Below are 21,274 nucleotides of genomic sequence, written 5' to 3' on the forward strand. Positions count from 1 at the left end.
TCCAATAAGAACAAGTAAAACCACTGCATGAATACATGTCCAAACTTTTGTCTAGTACTGTACATATATTACATATATACTGTACATACATAGATTTTTAAAAACTTTCATATATTTTTTATTGTCTATCTGTATTAAACATATGTGAGGCAGTGAGGGGGATCATATGCGAGGGTTGATATGAGTCCCCCAGGGTCGGAGTCTTATTAAACCCGCTGGAGTTCCTTAGGTTTACAGCAGGAAGTCTGTGAATCACAAGGCAAAATAAAAGAAAGTGTGGATTGGGTCCAAGTAGTGACCCAGTCAGAGTCTTAGGAGAATCCGTTAAGAGTGAATTACAGGATGGTAGTGGGGTGGTTCATTCTCTACAGCTGAGTTTTGGAAGTGGCTCTATGGCCACGGTTCCATTTAAATCTGTCAGTTTGGCTTTGAGTGTGTTTGTGTTGGAGTTTGCAAGCTGCAGAGCAGGAGGCTCTGTGCAACCCCAGGACTATGTGAAGCCAACACAGAGCCAGGGACTTGCAAATGACTGTGGTTACCAGCTGCGATCCGCAGGACAGAACTCCTGAGTTTTTGGACAATAAAAGACATTTGCTTTGAACTTTACTTTTCTGTGGTCCCTGCCTATCTGTCGCACTGCATCAACCCCACTGCACTACATATATAATGGAGCAGAGAGGAGCGCAATATAATATGTTTTAAAAGGAATCTGCCACCAAGTTTAAACTACTCCATGCTATATCATGCGTGTAGTCAAATGACTGCATCTTATACTGGCCCTTCTCTGAATAATTTTTCATCACCCAAAATCTGAAAATCTGTTAGTACATTAACAGCTCACACCATCAATTTAAGTGATCACAAAGTAAATTAGCTTTATTACAAAACATATAAATCTGATTTGAAAGAACATGCTTTTTTAGATGCTGGTTATAGGGGTTCCTTGTGAATAGAAATAAATAATTGAAGGAAATATCATTGTAAATGAATTCCTAAATACCTTTGCTCATTTTGTAGAAAAAGGTGATTACTAAAGAATTATAAAAAGAATTACCGTATATACTCGAGTATAAGCCGACCCGAGTATAAGCCGACACCCCTAATTTTGCCACAAAAAACTGGGAAAACTTATTGACTCAAGTATAAGCCTAGGGTGGGAAATGCAGCAGCTACAGGTAAATGTCAAAAGTAAAAATAGATGCTCCATACCATTCATTATTGCCCCATAGATGCTCCATATAAAGCTGTGCCATATATAATGCTCCATACCATTGATTATTGCCCAATAGATTATCCATATATAGCTGTGCCATATAGAATGCTCTGCACCGTTCATTATGGCCCTATAGATGCTCCTTATAAAGCTGTGCCATATATGCTCTGCACCGTTCATTATAGCCCTATAGATGTTCCTTATAAAGCTGTGCCATATAGAATGCTCTGCACCATTGATTATGGCCCCATAGATGCTCCATATAAAGCTGTGCCCTATATATATTGCTCTGCACCGTTCATTATAGCCCTATAGATGTTCCTTATAAAGCTGTGCCATATATAATGCTCCATACCATTGATTATTGCCCAATAGATTATCCATATATAGCTGTGCCATATAGAATGCTCTGCACCATTCATTATTTCCCCATAGATGCTCCTTATAAAGCTGTGCCATATATAATGCTCTGCACCGTTCATTATGGCCCCATAGATGCTCCATAGAAAGCTGTGCCATATATGCTCTGCACCGTTCAGTTTGGCCCCATAGATGCTCCATAGAAAGCTGTGCCATATATGCTCTGCACCGTTCAGTTTGGCCCCATAGATGCTCATTATAAATCTGTGCCCTATATGCTCTGCACCGTTCAGTTTGGCCCCATAGATGCTCCTTATAAATCTGTGCCCTATATGCTCTGCACCGTTCAGTTTGGCCCCATAGATGCTCATTATAAATCTGTGCCCTATATGCTCTGCACCGTTCATTATGGCCCCATAGATGCTCCATAGAAAGCTGTGCCATATAGAATGCTCTGCACCGTTCAGTTTGGCCCCATAGATGCTCATTATAAATCTGTGCCCTATATGCTCTGCACCGTTCAGTTTGGCCCCATAGATGCTCATTATAAATCTGTGCCCTATGTGCTCTGCATCGTTCAGTTTGGCCCCATAGATGCTCATTATAAATCTGTGCCCTATATGCTCTGCACCGTTCAGTTTGGCCCCATAGATGCTCATTATAAATCTGTGCCCTATATGCTCTGCATCGTTCAGTTTGGCCCCATAGATGCTCATTATAAATCTGTGCCCTATATGCTCTGCACCGTTCAGTTTGGCCCCATAGATGCTCATTATAAAGCTGTGCCATATATGCTCTGCACCGTTCAGTTTGGCCCCATAGATGCTCCTTATAAAGCTGTGCCATATACAGTTAGGGCCAGAAATCTTTGGACAGTGACACAATTTTCGCGAGTTGGGCTCTGCATGCCACCACATTGGATTTGAAATGAAACCTCTACAACAGAATTCAAGTGCAGATTGTAACGTTTAATTTGAAGGGTTGAACAAAAATATCTGATAGAAAATGTAGGAATTGTACACATTTCTTTACAAACACTCCACATTTTAGGAGGTCAAAAGTAATTGGACAAATAAACATAACCCAAACAAAATATTTTTATTTTCAATATTTTGTTGCAAATCCTTTGGCGGCAATCACTGCCTTAAGTCTGGAACCCATGGACATCACCAAACGCTGGGTTTCCTCCTTCTTAATGCTTTGCCAGGCCTTTACAGCCGCAGCCTTCAGGTCTTGCTTGTTTGTGGGTCTTTCCGTCTTAAGTCTGGATTTGAGCAAGTGAAATGCATGCTCAATTGGGTTTAGATCTGGAGATTGACTTGGCCATTGCAGAATGTTCCACTTTTTGGCACTCATGAACTCCTGGGTAGCTTTGGCTGTATGCTTGGGGTCATTGTCCATCTGTACTATGAAGCGCCGTCCAATCAACTTTGCAGCATTTGGCTGAATCTGGGCTGAAAGTATATCCCGGTACACTTCAGAATTCATCCGGCTACTCTTGTCTGCTCTTATGTCATCAATAAACACAAGTGACCCAGTGCCATTGAAAGCCATGCATGCCCATGCCATCACGTTGCCTCCACCATGTTTTACAGAGGATGTGGTGTGCCTTGGATCATGTGCCGTTCCCTTTCTTCTCCAAACTTTTTTCTTCCCATCATTCTGGTACAGGTTGATCTTTGTCTCATCTGTCCATAGAATACTTTTCCAGAACTGAGCTGGCTTCTTGAGGTGTTTTTCTGCAAATTTAACTCTGGCCTGTCTATTTTTGGTATTGATGAATGGTTTGCATCTAGATGTGAACCCTTTGTATTTACTGTCATGGAGTCTTCTCTTTACTGTTGACTTAGAGACAGATACACCTACTTCACTGAGAGTGTTCTGGACTTCAGTTGATGTTGTGAACGGGTTCTTCTTCACCAAATTAAGTATGCGGCGATCATCCACCACTGTTGTCATCCGTGGACGCCCAGGCCTTTTTGAGTTCCCAAGCTCACCAGTCAATTCCTTTTTTCTCAGAATGTACCCAACTGTTGATTTTGCTACTCCAAGCATGTCTGCTATCTCTCTGATGGATTTTTTCTTTTTTTTCAGCCTCAGGATGTTCTGCTTCACCTCAATTGAGAGTGCCTTTGACCGCATGTTGTCTGCTCACAGCAACAGCTTCCAAATGCAAAACCACACACCTGGAATCCACCCCTGACCTTTTAACTACTTCATTGATTACAGGTTAACGAGGGAGACGCCTTCAGAGTTAATTGCAGCCCTTAGAGTCCATTGTCCAATTACTTTTGGTCCCTTGAAAAAGAGGATGCTATGCATTACAGAGCTATGATTCCTAAACCCTTTCTCCGATTTGGATGTGGAAACTATCATATTGCAGCTGGGAGTGTGCACTTTCAGCCCATATTATACATATAATTGTATTTCTGAACATGTTTTTGTAAACAGCTAAAATAACAAAACTTGTGTCACTGTCCAAATATTTCTGGCCCTAACTGTATAACGCTGCTGCTGCTGCTGCTGCAATAAAAAAAAAAAACACATACTCACCTTTCTTGCTTGCAGCTCCCCAGCGTCCGGTCCCGGCGTCTCTCCGCACTGACTGATCGTGGACAGGTAAATATGACATACTTACCTGCTCTCGGCAATCCTGACGCTCCCCCTGCCCGTCACACGGTCTTCGGTGCCGCAGCCTCTTCCTCTATCAGAGGACACCGTTACCGCTGATTAGAGAAATGAATATGCGGCTACACCCCTATGGGAGTGGAGTCCATATTCATAAGTTTAATGAGCGGTCCCACGTGACCGCTGTACAGAGGAAGAGCTGCGACACCGAAGACCGTGGGACGGGCAGAGGGAGCGTCAGGATCGCCGGGACTAGGTAAGTATGCCTCAGACCTCTCCCCCCCTCACCCGCCGACCCTGCCACAGACCGTGACTCGAGTATAAGCCGAGAGGGGCACTTTCAGCCCAAAAATTTGGGCTGAAAATCTCGGCTTATACTCTAGTATATACGGTATAATAAAATAGATGCCGTCTTGAAATATGTCCTAGTATGTTAATCAGACAAGTTCTTCTGAGCATTTGCAGTAGGAATCTCCTCTGCTGTGACCTTGATAAATCATACCCCCCAAAAAAATAAAAAATGGAGTAGATATCCAGAATAGTATATAAAAGTATACGTTTATTACATACTATATCAGAGACAAAAAATAAATTTTAAATACCATATCACAAGGTTATTACATGTTCAGCGAGGAAACAAGATAGAACCAAAACAGTGTGACCTCCTAATACTGCTGCATACGTATTCAATAGTAAAGTGCTCCGTGCTTTATAGGTAAATGGGAGAAGACACCCAGGACAGGGTGGTAAGTATATCTAGTATATAGGTTAATGGAGGAGTCCAAAATAATACCTCCCCAACCCTGGGTTCCTTACCCATATTGCAGTATAAAGGGGTCTACACCGTGCAGCCCCAACGCGTTTCGACAAATTAGTTTGTTTTTCCACTAACAAAAGTTCATTTTAATCATTTGGACGTGTTTAACTAAAATGATCATGTGCTAAGATAATCTTATGAATGTGCCCCTGCTGTGTACTGTGTAATGGCTGTGTCTGACCGTACAGGAACATGGTCTGATCATACCTCATCTCCTGGGCAGGGGAGGAAGCAAAAGAGAGTATACAGACATTACAGCATCGGATCATAGACTTACCTCTTTCTGTGAGGTAAAACATTTCCCTGTCTGTTTTTAAAGAATGTTTTACTTCAAAGAAAGAGTCATTTGCAATATTGTACTGTAATGTCTGTATACTTTTTTTTCTCCCCCCTGCCCAGGAGCTGTGGTATGATTAGAGTATGTTCCTGTACGGTCAGACACAGTCATTACACAGTACACAGCAGGGGCATATTTATAAGATTATCACAGCACAGGAATATTTTATTTAAATGGAGCGCCCTCCAGGGACTAGGGGTACTCGGTACCGGGTCCGGTCATCATTAAAGAGGTGGTCACGGTGGTAGCAACCCGGTCCGTGGCCCTGGGAGTCCAAAAAAAAGGGAATGTCTTTAAAGGGGTTTGTAAAATAAGAAATGTTCGTGACACCACCTGTGGTATTCGGTCAGGGGTGACCGACGCTGCTTAAAGGGGTCCTCTGGGGAGTGATGGCACTGCAGCAAGGATGGTATGGCTTCCCAAAGGTGAAGCTGGGTCTCCAGGGCTCCCGATGTATTTGGCAACGATGGTGTGGTGCCAGAAATAAGCAGAGAACACAAAGTAGCAGTCTCTTTACCTGGTTTACTGGTGGTAGACAGCCACAGTCCAGGGTACCATCAACAGGTGACGGTGGAGTCCAGGCAGCCTGAAAATGAGTAGCATTCCCTATGCCAGATCAGATTGGGAGCCTTCCACTATGAACTGAATAATAGTCCCTTGCTGCCTATGGCTTCCTTCAAGGTCCTCTGTCACTCTTTGTCCTGGGACAGTTCCTGCATGGTAGGCAACGCGAGCTGCTTCATTGGTGTCTCTATCCACAGTGACTACGGGCTCTGGATGTTGCTGTACCTCAGGTGTAATGTGGACAAGTCACTTCCAATTTCCTGCCTTCCGGTTCTCCCGTGGAGCATGTAGTTCCACATAGCCTCGGGCTCCCGGTGCCCGGTTTCTGCACTTCAGCTTAGAGGGAGCCCAATCGCCGCTCTCCTCTAGCTCATGACTTCTCCCTGTGCTCCTTCAGTCTTCCTTGTCTGCTACAGACTACCTCACTCCTCCTCCAGACCAGAATGTATATCTATCTAGGGAAGCTTCCCTGAAACTGGGTCTAGAGCTCCCCCTTCTGGCCTGGAGTCAGAACATGTTCAGGTTGCCTGCCAAAGGGATCTTCCTCATTTCAAGGCATGGCATCACCCTCCCTGAGAGGAAGGCAGTACCACTGTGGTACCTGAACTCCTGGGGTGCCACATTAACACCTCCAATTGTGGAAATTATTATAATTCCAAGATCTATTGATTAAAATGAACCTTTTATTTGTGGAAAAACCCCTTTAAGTGTTGCCAAAACAATTATAGGGTGATATGTTTCTCTGAAGTTCACTTCTCATGAGCCCCATTATATAGTTGCAAAAACTGCACACACCTATAGAAGAAGCACAAAAAGAAAAATTGGGAAAAGCCTCACCTTGTGAGTATTTGTAGTCCTCAGCAGGAACATGATTATGTGATGTGCAAAGTAACAATAGTGCTATTAAATAAAGGGGATGACTCCCAGTTACTATAGGGAAGGCTACTGTAGATTATTCACGTGGCTGTTAAAATTAGCTGGGTGACTTTTCAGAGCAGTAAGCAAAGAGCCAAAAACACTTTCTAGAAACCTAATTAATCTATAGGGAACGTTTGGGAAGATTACACTATTTTCTGTGTTCACAAGTGAAATTACGGGTTCCCATTAGACTGGTGCTGCGCTGCTGCAAATTGCCTAAACACTGACAGATTATAAAGTGCTGCGAAATATTTTGGCGCTATATTATTATTTATTATTATTATTATTACCGTATATACTCAAGTATAAGCCGAGAATTTCAGCCCATTTTTTTGGCTGAAATTGCCCCTCCCGGCTTATACTCGAGTCATTCCCAGGGGTCGGCAGGGGAGGGTGAGCGGAGCTGTGTAATAATACTCACCTGCTCCTGGCGCGGTCCCTGCACGTCTGTTCCCCGGCACCGGCAGCTGCTTCCTGTAGTGAGTGGTCACATGGTACCGCTCATTACAGTAATGAATATGGACCCGACTCCACTCCCATGTGGTGGAGCTGCATATTCATTACTGTAATGAGCGGTACCATGTGACCGCTCACTACAGGAGGAAGCTGTCGGCGCCGGGGAACAGACGTGCAGGGACTGCGCCAGGAGCAGGTGAGTGTAACGCAGTGCGTGATATTCACCTGTTCCCCGTTCCACCGCCGGCCGCCGCTGTGTCTTTCCCTTCCTCTGCAGTGACGCTCAGGTCAGAGGGCGCGATGACGTGATTAGTGCATGCCGCCCTCTGCCTGAACTGTCAGTGCAGAGGACGCTGAAGACACAGCGGCGCCCATCGGTGGAACGGGGAGCAGGTGAATATAGCAAGTGCTCTTTTTTTTTTTAATCGCAGCAACAGCATATGGGGCAAATGTCTGTATGGAGCATCTTATGGGGCCATAATCAGCATTATATGGGGCAAATATCTGTATGGGGCATCTTATGTGGCCATGTGCAGCATTATATGGGGCAAATATCTGTATGGGGCCATGTGCAGCATTATGTGGGGCAAATATCTGTATGGGGCCATGTGCAGCATTATGTGGGGCAAATATCTGTATGGAGCATTTTATGGGGCCATGTGCAGCATTATATGGGGCAAATATCTGTATGGGACCATGTGCAGCATTATATGGGGCAAATATCTGTATGGAGCATCTTATGGGGCCATGTGCAGCATTATATGGGGCAAATATCCGTATGGGGCCATGTGCAGCATTATATGGGGCAAATATCTGTATGGAGCATCTTATGGGGCCATGTGCAGCATTATATGGGGGCAAATATCTGTTTGGGGCATCTTATGTGGCCATGTGCAGCATTATATGGGGTAAATATCTCTATGGAGCATCTTATGGGGCAATGTGCAGCATTATATGGGGCATATTTTAATATGGAGCATCTTATGGGGCCCATCATAAACTTTATGGAGCATTATATGGGGCTCCTGATTCAATATGGATATTCAAAAACACTTAACCTACTGATGTCTCAATTAATTTTACTTTTATTGGTATCTATTTTTATCTTTGAAATTTACCGGTAGCTGCTGCATTTCCCACCCTAGGCTTATACTCGAGTCATTAAGTTTTCCCAGTTTTTTGTGGCAAAATTAGGGATCTCAGCTCATACTCGGGTCGGCTTATACTCGAGTATATACGGTATTTATTTATATAGCATCATTAATTCCATGGTGCTGTACATGAGAAGGGGTTACATACAAAGTTATAGATATCGTTTACAGTAAACAGGTTTACAGTGACGGACTGATACAGAGGGGAGAGGACCCTGTCCTTGCAGACTTACATTCTATGGGATGAAATCACATGATGAAATCACAAGTTGTACTGAAACTGTTCCTAGAAACCGATATGTCTACTCAGCTCCCCCTGCTTTATACCCTGATACCAGCAGATTGCACTGCATTTCCATGGTGAGAAGTTCTTTTTAAGAGGACAACCCTTGGCCATATGTCTATCATGATCCACACTGGAGACCTATCCTGCAGGAGCAGCTCCCTTTCTAGTGGTCTCCAGCCAATCTTGTATGAAAAAGGATGGGCATTCAGCTGAATGGTGGTAATACTTCACAGCCTGGCTGACTGCAGCACAGTTACATGTTTGCCAGTCGGGTCTAATCAGATAACTCATAAAATCTGAACACGTTTCTAAATACTTTGTTGCTTACTTTACACTTAGGTTACCCTAAATTGATACCAATTCCTCCCTATAGCCAAAACCTTTTTCACTAGTAAGGCTGCTTAGTGCAGTCGAAACGCGTCATATCGACCATGTAAATTTTTCTTTTGTATGCACTATATTTTCTTTTGTAAAATAAAAAGAAAAGGAAAATCTAGTGCTGTTGAGCCGGACTCCAATTTTTTCTATTTTCCTTGATGGGAGAAGTAATGTAGGTCACTTCCTCCAGCCGACCCCTATGCAAAAAGAAGGAAAGTCCGAATTTAATGGAATAAGCACTCGAGCCCACTCCTGTGTATATACTACATTTCATGATATATTTTTGTATATATTGCCAATAGAACTATCCTGTGCCAGAAACACAGAAAGGGTTGGTTACTTGCAGCACTAGAAGTCCTATCAAGGTGTCAGCACAATCTGTGAACATTGTCCTGAAGATCAATAACTTTACTGTCTTCCTTTTGCCATTTATTGATAGTTATTTTTTTTTTACTTTGCTTTTTTTTAGTGCCATAGTTTTGTGACATTGACACAACAAAACAAAAAATGCAGTTTTTAAATGAAGGTCTTTATTATAAATGGAAAAAGAAATCCAAATCTACAGGGCCCTGTGTGAAAAAGTGATTGCCCCCTAAACCAAATAACTGGTTGGGCCACCCTTAAAGGGAACCTGTCACCCCCAAAATCGAAGATGAGCTAAAGCCCACCGGCATCAGGGGCTTATCTACAGCATTCTGGAATACTGTAGATAAGCCCCCGATGTATCCTGAAAAATTAGAAAAACAGGTTAGATTATACTCACCCATGGGCGGTCCCGCTGCGTTCCGGTCCGATGGGCGTCGTGGTCTGGTCTGGGTCCTCCTATCTTCATAGGATGATGTCCTCTTCTTGTCTTCACGCTGCGGCTCCGGCACAGGCGTACTTTATCTACCCTGTTGAGGGCAGAGCAAAGCACTGCAGTGCGCAGGCACCGGGCCTCTCTGACCTTTCCTGGCACCTGCGCACTGCAGTACTTTGCTCTGCCCTCAACAGGGTAGATAAAGTACGCCTGCGCCGGAGCCGCAGCGTGAAGACAAGCAGAGGATGTCATCGTAAGAAGATGGGAGGCCCCGGACCGGACCGCGATACCCATCGGATCAGACCGCCCCCCCAGGTGAGTATAATTTAACCTCTTTTTCTCATCTTTCAGGTTAAATCAGAGGCTTATCTACAGCATTACAGAATGCTGTAGATAAGCCCCTGATGCTGGTGGGCTTAGCTCAACTTCGATTTTGGGGGGTGACAGGTTCCCTTTAACAGCAATGACTGTAATCAAGCGTTTGCAATAACTGGCAAATGAGTCTTTTACAATGCTCTGAAGGAATTATGGCCCACTCATATTTGCAGAATTGTTGTAATTCAGCCACATTGGAGGATTTCCGAACATGAACTGCCTTTTTAAGGTTTTAAGGTTATGCCATAGCATCTCAATTGGAGATGCGACTCCAAAGTCTTAATTTTGCTTTTCTTAAGCTATTCAGATATGGATTTGGTGATGTGTTTTGGATCATTGTCCTGCTGTATAACCCAAGTGAGCTTCAGCTTGAGATTAAGAACAGATGGACGGACATTCTCCTTCAGGAATTTTTTGGTAGGCAGCAGAAATCATGGTTCCATTTACCACAGCAAGTCTGCCAGGTCTTGAAGCAGCAGAACAGTCCCAGACCATCACATTACTACTACCATATTCTACTGTTGGTATGATGTTCCTTTTCTGAAATGCTGTGTTAATTCTATGCCAGATTTAATGGGACATACACCTTCCAAAAAGTTCAACTTCTGTCTCGTCAGTCCACAGAGTATTCTCCCCAAAAGTCTTGGGGATCATCAAGACTCATCATCATTCTAAGCAGTGGTTTTCGTCTTGAAACTATGCCATGCAGGCCATTGTTGCCCAGTCTCTTTCTTATGGTGGAGTAATGAACACTGACCTTAACTGAGGCAAGTGAGGACTGCAATTCTTTAGATATTATGGGATCTTTTGTGACCACTTGGAAGAGTCGCCACTTGGGGTAATTTTGGTCTGCCGGCCACTTCTGAGAATGTTCACCACTGTTCCATGTTTTCGCTATTTGTGGATAATGGCTCTCAATGTGGTTCGCTGGAGTCCCAAAGCTTTAAAAATGGCTTTATAACCTTTTCCAGACTGATAGATCTCAGTTACTTTATTTTGCATTTCTTCCAGAATTTCTTTGGATTCCGGCATGATGTCTAGCTTTTGAGGAGCTTTTGGTCTACTGTACTTTGTCAGGCAGGTCCTATTTAAGTGATTTCTTGATTAAGAGCAGGTGTGGCAGTAAATAGGCCTGCGTATGGCTGGGGAATTTGAACTTCGCTTCCCAAAGTTGTGATAAACCACAATTAATTTATGTTTTTAGGCGGGGAGCAATCACTTTTTCACACAGGGAGCTGTAGGTTTAGATTTCTTTTTCCCTTAATATTAAAAACTTAAAAAAAAAACTGCATTTTGTGTTTACTTGTGTTGTCTTTGTCTAATACTTAAATTTTTGGGTGATCTGAAACCTTTAAGTGTGATAAACATGAAAAGAATATTAAATCAGCAAGGGGCAAACACTTTTTCACACAACTGATTGGGAAGCTGTTGTTTTGAATGCAAAACAGCCCTGAATATTGCACTATTGTTGGTATCAGAAGTGACAAAAACACGAGAACAACATGTGACAGATTGCTATACCCAATATTAGGAACATGGCAGGGACATGGCTATGTTGACATCTTCATCAGAGGCTCACTTAAGAGCCATCAATACAGAATCCCGTTTTATAAGAAAAAAACTGTTCGGAAAGAAAAAGGGGTTCACCATGCCCCACTGGCATCTGTTATGTGACAGATCCAGTCCTAGTTTCTCTTCATGACAAAAAAACATAATGCCGTTATGAACACAGCCTTAAAGGAATTGCCTGGATTTGATATATTGAAGAGTTAACCTCAGGATAGGCCAACAATATGAGACTGGTTGGCGTCCAACATCCAAAACTCATAAAGATCAGCTGAAGTTTGCGCCATTTTGTGTGGCCCCAAACCTCTATACAGCCAGAGGGAAGAAGAGCAGCACATTGCTCTGGAGCTGGGATGGGTAACATCTGGGCTCCCTCTCCATCAGGAGACCAGGGTTCCTCACCCCGTTTAGCCCTCCAGACAGGCATATGCGAGTTACAATGGCGGCTGCCTATGTGTGCAGCTGTCACTATTCTGAGACAGATTACAAAAGGCTGTGCCCAAGACACAGATATATATGCTAGATCACCCTGTATTGTTATTTTCATATTATTTCTAATATCTCCTAAGCATACCAATGTCATGAAATTAACTCTTCAATAGTGCAAACTGAAGAGTCCTTAGTCAAGTGACCTTGATCAATGTCAAATGTTCACTACAAATCTTTTCAATTATTTGGAAAGTATTGTTCCGCTATAACTTGTTGCGTATATATCCACACCTATGTGTGCGCCATCGCTTGGCGTTGTGTTACCTATATCATTACGATCTAGCTCACAGATATCTCTATTTATGCAGTAAATTCTAACTTATTAATAACTTTCCTCCTGACTGCTTAGGCCATAAGTAAGCTGCTAGAACAGTCAGCCAGATGGGACGTTGTCCTGGGTCCTGAATTACATCACTCCTGCCATCCTATTTTTTAATCTGATAATGGGTATCTTTAAGGGGATCTTGCTATATCTCACATGATATATAATATGCCAGCATAAAGATATATTCCAAGAAAAGATGAACACATGTACATGTCGGGAAAGATTCAATATAATGTGTATTGTAGTCATGGAATTCTCTGCTCATTTGTTTCTTAACAGTCAAGAAGGGGGTCCTAATCAGTGATTGACAGCTATCTTTTTAGCAGGTAATGGTGTGAATCAATAAGCAGGTCTGCACCATTGACTGCTAAGCCAGAAAAAGAAGAGAATTTAATGATTACAAAAAATAATACTCAAAACCCACATCGATCAATCTGCTCAGTTTCTACTACTCGATAACATGCCGCCTACAGATTGCACAGCATTTCCAATATCACTGCTTATAGTTGATTACTTATAAATCTCAAGAAAAACAAAGTGATGCCGCGCTCAGGGGTGGATGCAGCGTGGTGTGGCCACTACAAAGGGGGGGGGGGGTTACTGGTGGGTGCCTGATAGTAGCCACAAATATACCCTCGTTAGGGAGCGGACATGACCTATGCACTAACTGAAACAAATGCGCTTATGTGTATACACCTAAATGCTACGTAATATAAAGGTAATATAAAGGTGTATATTACGTAGCATTTAGGTGTATACACATAAGAGCATTTGTTTCAGTTAGTGCATAGGTCATGTCCGCTCCCTAACGAGGGTATATTTGTGGCTACTATCAGGCACCCACCAGTAACCCCCCCCCTACCTTTGTAGTGGCCACACCACGCTGCATCCACCCCTGAGCGCGGCATCACTTTTTTTTTTCTTGTGATACATTTTTTGTTTTCAGGATAGGCACAGATCCTGGTTTGTTGTCCCAAGCAGCTAGGGGTGCATAACTTCACTTTCTATCACCTATTTCTTGTCCTTGAGTGTGGAGAGCGCCAGTGTGTGCGTTTTCGCATTTATCTACTTATAAATCTGAACATAAGACAAGAAAAGAATATGTGGGACCACCCGTGACTAGAAGCAAGGTCCTGCAGCCCTCCGGCAAAGGCTTGTCCTATAGACAGTGTATGTATATATATATATATATATATATATATATATATATACATATGGGCTGTGTTATATACTACGTGGGCTGTGTTATTTACTGCGTGGCCTATATTAACGCATCGGGTATTCTACAATATGTATGTATGTATATAGCAGCCACATGGTATATACCACAGGCCACGTAGTGTTCCTATATACTACGTGGCCTGTGCTATATACTATGTGGCTGCTATATACATACATACATATTCTAGAATACCCGATGCGTTAGAATCGGGCCACCATCTAGTATATATATATATATATATATATATATATATATACAGTACAGACCAAAAGTTTGGACACACCTTCTCATTTAAAGATTTTTCTGTATCTTCATGACTATGAAAATTGTACATTCACACTGAAGGCATCAAAACTATGAATTAACACATGTGGAATTATATACTTAACAAAAAAGTGTGAAACAACTGAAATTATGTCTTATAGTCTACGTTCTTCAAAGTAGCCACCTTTTGCTTTGATGACTGCTTTGCACACTCTTGGCATTCTCTTTATGAGCTTCAAGAGGTAGTCACCGGGAATGGTCTTCCAACAATCTTGAAGGAGTTTCCAGAGATGCTTAACACTCGTTTGCCCTTTTGCCTTCTCTCTGCAGTCCAGCTCTCCCCAAACCATCTCAATTGGGTTCAGGTCTGGTGACTGTGGAGGCCAGGTCATCTGGCGCAGCACCCCATCACTCTCCTTCTTGGTCAGATAACCCTTACACAACCTGGAGGTGTGTTTGGGGTCATTGTCCTGTTGAAAAATAAATGATGGTCCAACTAAACGCAAACCGGATGGAATGGCATGCCGCTGCAAGATGCTGTGGTAGCCATGCTGGTTCAGTATGCCTTCAATTTTGAATAAATCCCCAACAGTGTCACCAGCAAAGCACCCCCACACCATCACACCTCCTCCTCCATGCTTCACGATGGGAACCAGGCACGTAGAGTTCATCCGTTCACCTTTTCTGCGTCGCACAAAGACACGGTGGTTGGAAGCAAAGATCTCAAATTTGGACTCATCAGACCAAAGCACAGATTTCAACTCGTCTAATGTCCATTCCTTGTGTTCTTTAGCCCAAACAAGTCTCTTCTGCTTGTTGCCTGTCCTTAGCAGCAGTTTCCTATCAGCTATTTTACCATGAAGGCCTGCTGCACAGTCTCCTCTTAACAGTTGTTGTAGAGATGTGTCTGCTGCTAGAACTCTGGGTGTCATTGACTTGGTTTTTAATCTGAGCTGCTGTTAACCTGCGATTTCTGAGGCTGGTGACTCGGATAAACGTATCCTCAGCAGCAGAGGTGACTCTTGGTCTTCCTTTCCTGGGGAGGTCCTCATGTGAGCCAGTTTATTTGTAGTGCTTGATGGTTTTTGCCACTGCACTTGGGGACACTTTCAAAGTTTTCCCAATTGTTGGGACTGACTCACCGTCATTTCCTAAAGTAATGATGGCCACTCGTTTTTCTTTACTTAGCTACTTTTTTCTTGCCATAATACGAATTCTAACAGTCTATTCAGTAGGACTATCAGCTGTGTATCCACCAGACTTCTGCTCAATACAACTGATGGTCCTAACCCCATTTATAAAGCAAGAAATCCCACTTATTAAACCTGACAGGGCACACCTGTGAAGTGAAAACCATTCCCGGTGACTACCTCTTGAAGATCATCAAGAGAATGCCAAGAGTGTGCAAAGCATTCATCAAAGCAAAAGGCGGCTACTTTGAAGAACCTAGAATATAAGACATATTTTCAGTTGTTTCACACTTTTTTGTTAAGTATATAATTCCACATGTGTTAATTCATAGTTTTGATGCCTTCAGTGTGAATGTACAATTTTCATAGTCATGAAAATACAGAAAAATCTTTAAATGAGAAGGTGTGTCCAAACTTTTGGTCTGTACTGTATATATATATTATTTTTTTTATTTTTTTTAGGAAATGGAATATACTTGGAATTACAGCTCAGCTCCTTTCAAGTGATAAAGAGTGCAAAATCCAACACAAACTTACTATGGGCACAAGAGTGGTGCTGCTTCTGAAATCAATGTAGACCTTTTTTAAACCCCTTTAATTAACCCTTACAGCTTTGAGAATTCAAAGTCTCCAAAGCTATGATGACTGCAATTCTATGCGAAGGAGATTGGATACTTTACCTTTAGTTCGACAAATGGGTTTGGCCACTGATTTTGTGCCATTTACTATAAGTATTACAGGTTCTCCTCCAGCATTTGTCAGTATAGCCTACTCAGCCTACTCACAGACTTACCTGTTCTCAAAATGGCTATTGATGGACGGACATGTCAGTCTTTTAATGAACAATGAACATTTTCAGAACTGAAGGGTCTGTGACAAAAGCGTACTATGAAGTGAAGGAAGAGAAGCTGTAATACTTATATATTAGTAAGTGCCACAACATAATGTGCCCCACACATTTGATAAGGCCAAATTCAGACATCTGTGTAGCTCGGCCAGAGTATGGACCACGAGGCACGTGCTCCCTGCTGGTCTCCTGACAGCTCATAGGCACAGTCAAGTTCTGGTCAGGAGACCCTCAGTCAGTGCTTGGAAAGTGATACACGGGTGGCTAAATTCAGTGTAGACTAAAGAAAAGGGGTCAACCCTTTAGGGACACTGATCTCAATCTATACATATAGTCATCAGTATGAAAATTCATAAAGCCTAAGACAGTGATAATAGCCTAAAATCAAGAGAGAATAAAGGTCTGACACAAACAAAAGATCTCACGCCCTGTATAAATTTATTTATGGACGTCAATGGCATTCATTATTTCTCATACTGGCAAAAAAAAACCTGGCCCCTTCTTTGCCAACAAAAGGCAACAAAGAGAATAGTTCTTCAAGGAACAGCTCACCCTAGTGTGTACAGCCATAAAGTCTCCGGATTTTCAGCACAGCATGCGGACCACATCTATTTCCCGTGCCTGCTGCAGAATGCTGGTACCAGTAGGGAAACAACAGCACCATCACCCATTACAATTGACAGCTGTCAGTTCCGCTGGGGGCTCTATAGATTAGCATTCCAATGGGGGAGGGGGAAGCAATGTCGGCTAGTCGCACAATTCGCCTGCCTACATGAAACAGCATAACAAAAACCGACAAATGTGCCATTGGCATAATGAATGCCTCCCATCTCAGGGGATAGAGCGGTTCATTAGCACTGCAGAGCCATCCAATGAACTGATCACACTGACAACAAGCAGATTGGCCAAATCTACCTCTTTTATCCTAACTAGCAGTGTGAATGGCGACTTAAACTCCTATGGTGTGAATGCTGGAAATAGTAGACATAGCATACTATCAGGGTGATGATGATGATCACATCTGATGATGCCGGCACTAAAAATCAGTATATACGGTATATATGTACCATCAAACAAACAGATGTGATAGGACGAAGCCAAAGGCAAGCTGTTTATTATCTAGTGATGGTATAAGGCAGATATGACAGGCACGGGCACAGAGATCACACGCTGCAGGAAATACACGGACGGCGTGAGATGTATCAGCAGCACGCCGTGCATTGTGCTGGCGACAAACCATGGGGTATTTATGCTGCACTCTTGGCACACAGCGAAGAAAAGACAACCTGTCACTATGCTGCAGCCTCCACAGTCTCCTTATTAACCCAGTCCATGCCGGAGTGAGGCCTGCAGCATACTGCACAGCGGCGTCACTCACCAATGGCAGCCTGGAAGCCAGCAGCATCACTCAGCTGTATTGTTATAGGGCTCTGGCCTGGTGGATTGTGCCCACCTAGACACTGGCAGGGTGGTCTGTACAGCAGTCACCTGCTCCCGCTTACCAGGGGAGTCCTGGGCGCACACGGAACAGATTGCAGATGATGCTGAAGCAATGCAGCAAAACCAAAGGAACACTGGAGATGTCCTATTATTCCATTACAGCACTGCAATGCCAATGTAGCCAAAGGATCTGTCCTGGCAGAGCTCAGGGATATCGGCTACCTGGCCACGCACTGTACAGGGCTATCAGGGCTGCAGCCTGGGCTACCAGACAATCCCACATTACTACTTGGCAAATACTGGTGTGTGGGTATGAGCTTCATCATCAGAGCTTGCCACACAGTGAAGCCTGGCATTTAGGCCATTTTAGGAGGAAAAAAAGCTGTGGGGAGTTTATAGAAGAAACAGCAATTAGAGGCAGGATCCTGCCTGTACCTCAATAGCAGCAAGGACTGCACTAATGTGTACAGGCACCAGCTGCCTCCGCACTCACTGCAGCGCTCACTAGGGCTGTCCACCTGTACATCCATCCGTCCGTCCATCTCTATTCATCTATCAATTATCCATCTATGTAGATGTACATCTATCTGTCTGTCTGTCTGCCTGTCCATCCATCCACATAGCTAGCTATCCATCCATCCACCTATCTATAGATCTATCTATCTGTCTGCAGGTCCATCCATCCACGTATCTATCTATCCATCCATCAACCCATCCATCCATCCATCTACTATCTATCTATCTATCTATCTATCTATCTATCTATCTATCTATCTATCTATCCATCCATCCATCCCCTGTAATCACTGTAATGTGCGTTATATCCATGTTATAATAACACATACACGTATCTTATAGACGGTGATCACCAGTGGTATGAGCTGTATACAGCCAGTAGGGCAGGATGAGCACAATGTCAGCCACACCGTCAGCGATCTTCCCCATCACTAACACGGTCCACCATGCCCATCACCCCACCCAGCACGCAGTGCCCACCATCCCCAGGGGCCACTCACCATTCCGTGCCCGCAATGCCAGGACCCAGATGTTCTTCTATGTGTCCTTCTCACACCACATCCCAGGCGCCAAGTGTAGGGGGAAGGGTGACCAGGTGACTTCGGGGTCCCCCAAGATGGGGCTGGCGCATGGACAGAGAGGAGGGAGCTGGCCTGGGGGAGCGCTGGGCAGAGGCTGCTGAATCACCTTCCTCAGTGCCCGGACAGCATTGTGCGGCGTGATGCTGCTGCCTGTACCATTGTGGAAGCTACCAGAGGAGACAGGCAGAGGGGTTTGGGGAAGGGAGTAGCTATGGCAACTGAAAGGAGCACACATGACGTCACACATAGAGGTCTCAGGGGGTGAGGTGGGTGGGTGAGCAAGAGGAGGGAAGAAGAGTAATCTGCAGCCATAGCATACATGACAAACAAGCGGGAAGGAGGCAGCAGCGCACACCATGGCCTGTATGGCTGCTACAGAGGCCATCACCTCTCTCACACTCACCCTATGTAGGAGACTGGCAGGGCACACACTGTATGACTGGCTGGATACCAGGTGCACCCATATGTAAGGTGTACTATATACGGTATGACTGGTTACTGGGTGCACACATATGTAGGGTGTACTATATACTGTATGGCTGGTTACTGGGTGCACACATATGTAGGGTGTACTATATACTGTATGGCTGATTACTGGGTGCACACATATGTAAGGTGTACTATATACTGTATGGCTGGTTACTGTGTGCACACATATGTAGGGTGTACTATATAATGTATGGCTGGTTACTGGGTGCACACATATGTAGGGTGTACTATATACTGTATGACTGGTTACTGGGTGCACACATATGTAAGGTGTACTATATACTGTATGGCTGGTTACTGGGTGCACACATATGTAGGGTGTACTATATACTGTATGGCTGGTTACCAGGTGCACACATATGTAAGGTGTACTATATACTGTATGGCTGGTTACTGGGTGCACCCATATGTAAGGTGTACTATATACTGTATGGCTGGTTACTGGGTGCACACATATGTAAGGTGTACTATATACTGTATGGCTGGTTACTGGGTGCACACATATGTAAGGTGTACTATATACTGTATGGCTGGTTACTGTGTGCACACATATGTAGGGTGTACTATATACTGTATGACTGGTTACTGTGTGCACACATATGTAGGGTGTACTATATACTGTATGACTGGTTACTGGGTGCACACATATGTAGGGTGTACTATATACTGTATGACTGGTTACTGGGTGCACACATATGTAAGGTGTACTATATACTGTATGACTGGTTACTGGGTGCACACATATGTAGGGTGTACTATATACTGTATGGCTGGTTACTGTGTGCACACATATGTAAGGTGTACTATATACTGTATGGCTGGTTACTGGGTGCACACATATGTAGGGTGTACTATATACTGTATGACTGGTTACTGTGTGCACACATATGTAGGGTGTACTATATACTGTATGACTGGTTACTGTGTGCACACATATGTAGGGTGTACTATATACTGTATGACTGGTTACTGGGTGCACCCATATGTAAGGTGTACTATATACTGTATGACTGGTTACTGTGTGCACACATATGTAGGGTGTACTATATACTGTATGACTGGTTACTGGGTGCACACATATGTAGGGTGTACTATATACTGTATGACTGGTTACTGGGTGCACACATATGTAAGGTGTACTATATACTGTATGACTGGTTACTGGGTGCACACATATGTAGGGTGTACTATATACTGTATGGCTGGTTACTGTGTGCACACATATGTAGGGTGTACTATATACTGTATGGCTGGTTACTGGGTGCACACATATGTAGGGTGTACTATATACTGTATGGCTGGTTACTGGGTGCACACATATGTAGGGTGTACTATATACTGTATGACTGGTTACTGGGTGCACACATATGTAAGGTGCACTATATACTGTATGACTGGTTACTGGGTGCACCCATATGTAAGGTGTACTATATACTGTATGACTGGTTACTGGGTGCACACATATGTAGGGTGTACTATATACTGTATGACTGGTTACTGGGTGCACACATATGTAAGGTGTACTATATACTGTATGACTGGTTACTGGGTGCACACATATGTAGGGTGTACTATATACTGTATGACTGGTTACTGGGTGCACACATATGTAAGGTGTACTATATACTGTATGACTGGTTACTGGGTGCACACATATGTAGGGTGTACTATATACTGTATGGCTGGTTACTGGGTGCACACATATGTAGGGTGTACTATATACTGTATGACTGGTTACTGGGTGCACACATATGTAAGGTGTACTATATACTGTATGGCTGGTTACTGGGTGCACACATATGTAGGGTGTACTATATACTGTATGGCTGGTTACTGGGTGCACACATATGTAGGGTGTACTATATACTGTATGGCTGGTTACTGGGTGCACACATATGTAGGGTGTACTATATACTGTATGACTGGTTACTGGGTGCACACATATGTAAGGTGTACTATATACTGTATGACTGGTTACTGGGTGCACACATATGTAGGGTGTACTACATACTGTATGACTGGTTACTGGGTGCACACATATGTAGGGTGTACTACATACTGTA

At 43.5% G+C, this 21,274-nt stretch overlaps 1 protein-coding gene across 7 annotated transcripts in view; it reads right to left on the reverse strand.

Annotated features, from left to right (window-relative positions):
• MAPK10 (mitogen-activated protein kinase 10) overlaps positions 1-18,907 on the reverse strand; it is a 351,274-nt gene extending 332,367 nt beyond the window's left edge. For 4 of the 7 annotated variants that reach the window (XM_069743349.1, XM_069743340.1, XM_069743351.1 and 1 more), the window contains exon 1: positions 18,642-18,907. In XM_069743349.1, coding sequence (XP_069599450.1) covers positions 18,642-18,644 — 3 coding nt within the window. In that variant the 5' untranslated portion in view covers positions 18,645-18,907. The remainder of the gene's footprint in view (positions 1-18,641) is intronic. The other 3 variants (XM_069743352.1, XM_069743350.1, XM_069743360.1) reach the window with 2 other exon arrangements.
• Between the last annotated feature and the right edge of the window lie 2,367 nt (positions 18,908-21,274).

This window comes from Ranitomeya imitator, chromosome 1 (genome assembly GCF_032444005.1).
Source record: "Ranitomeya imitator isolate aRanImi1 chromosome 1, aRanImi1.pri, whole genome shotgun sequence".
NCBI classification, from domain to species: domain Eukaryota; kingdom Metazoa; phylum Chordata; class Amphibia; order Anura; family Dendrobatidae; genus Ranitomeya; species Ranitomeya imitator.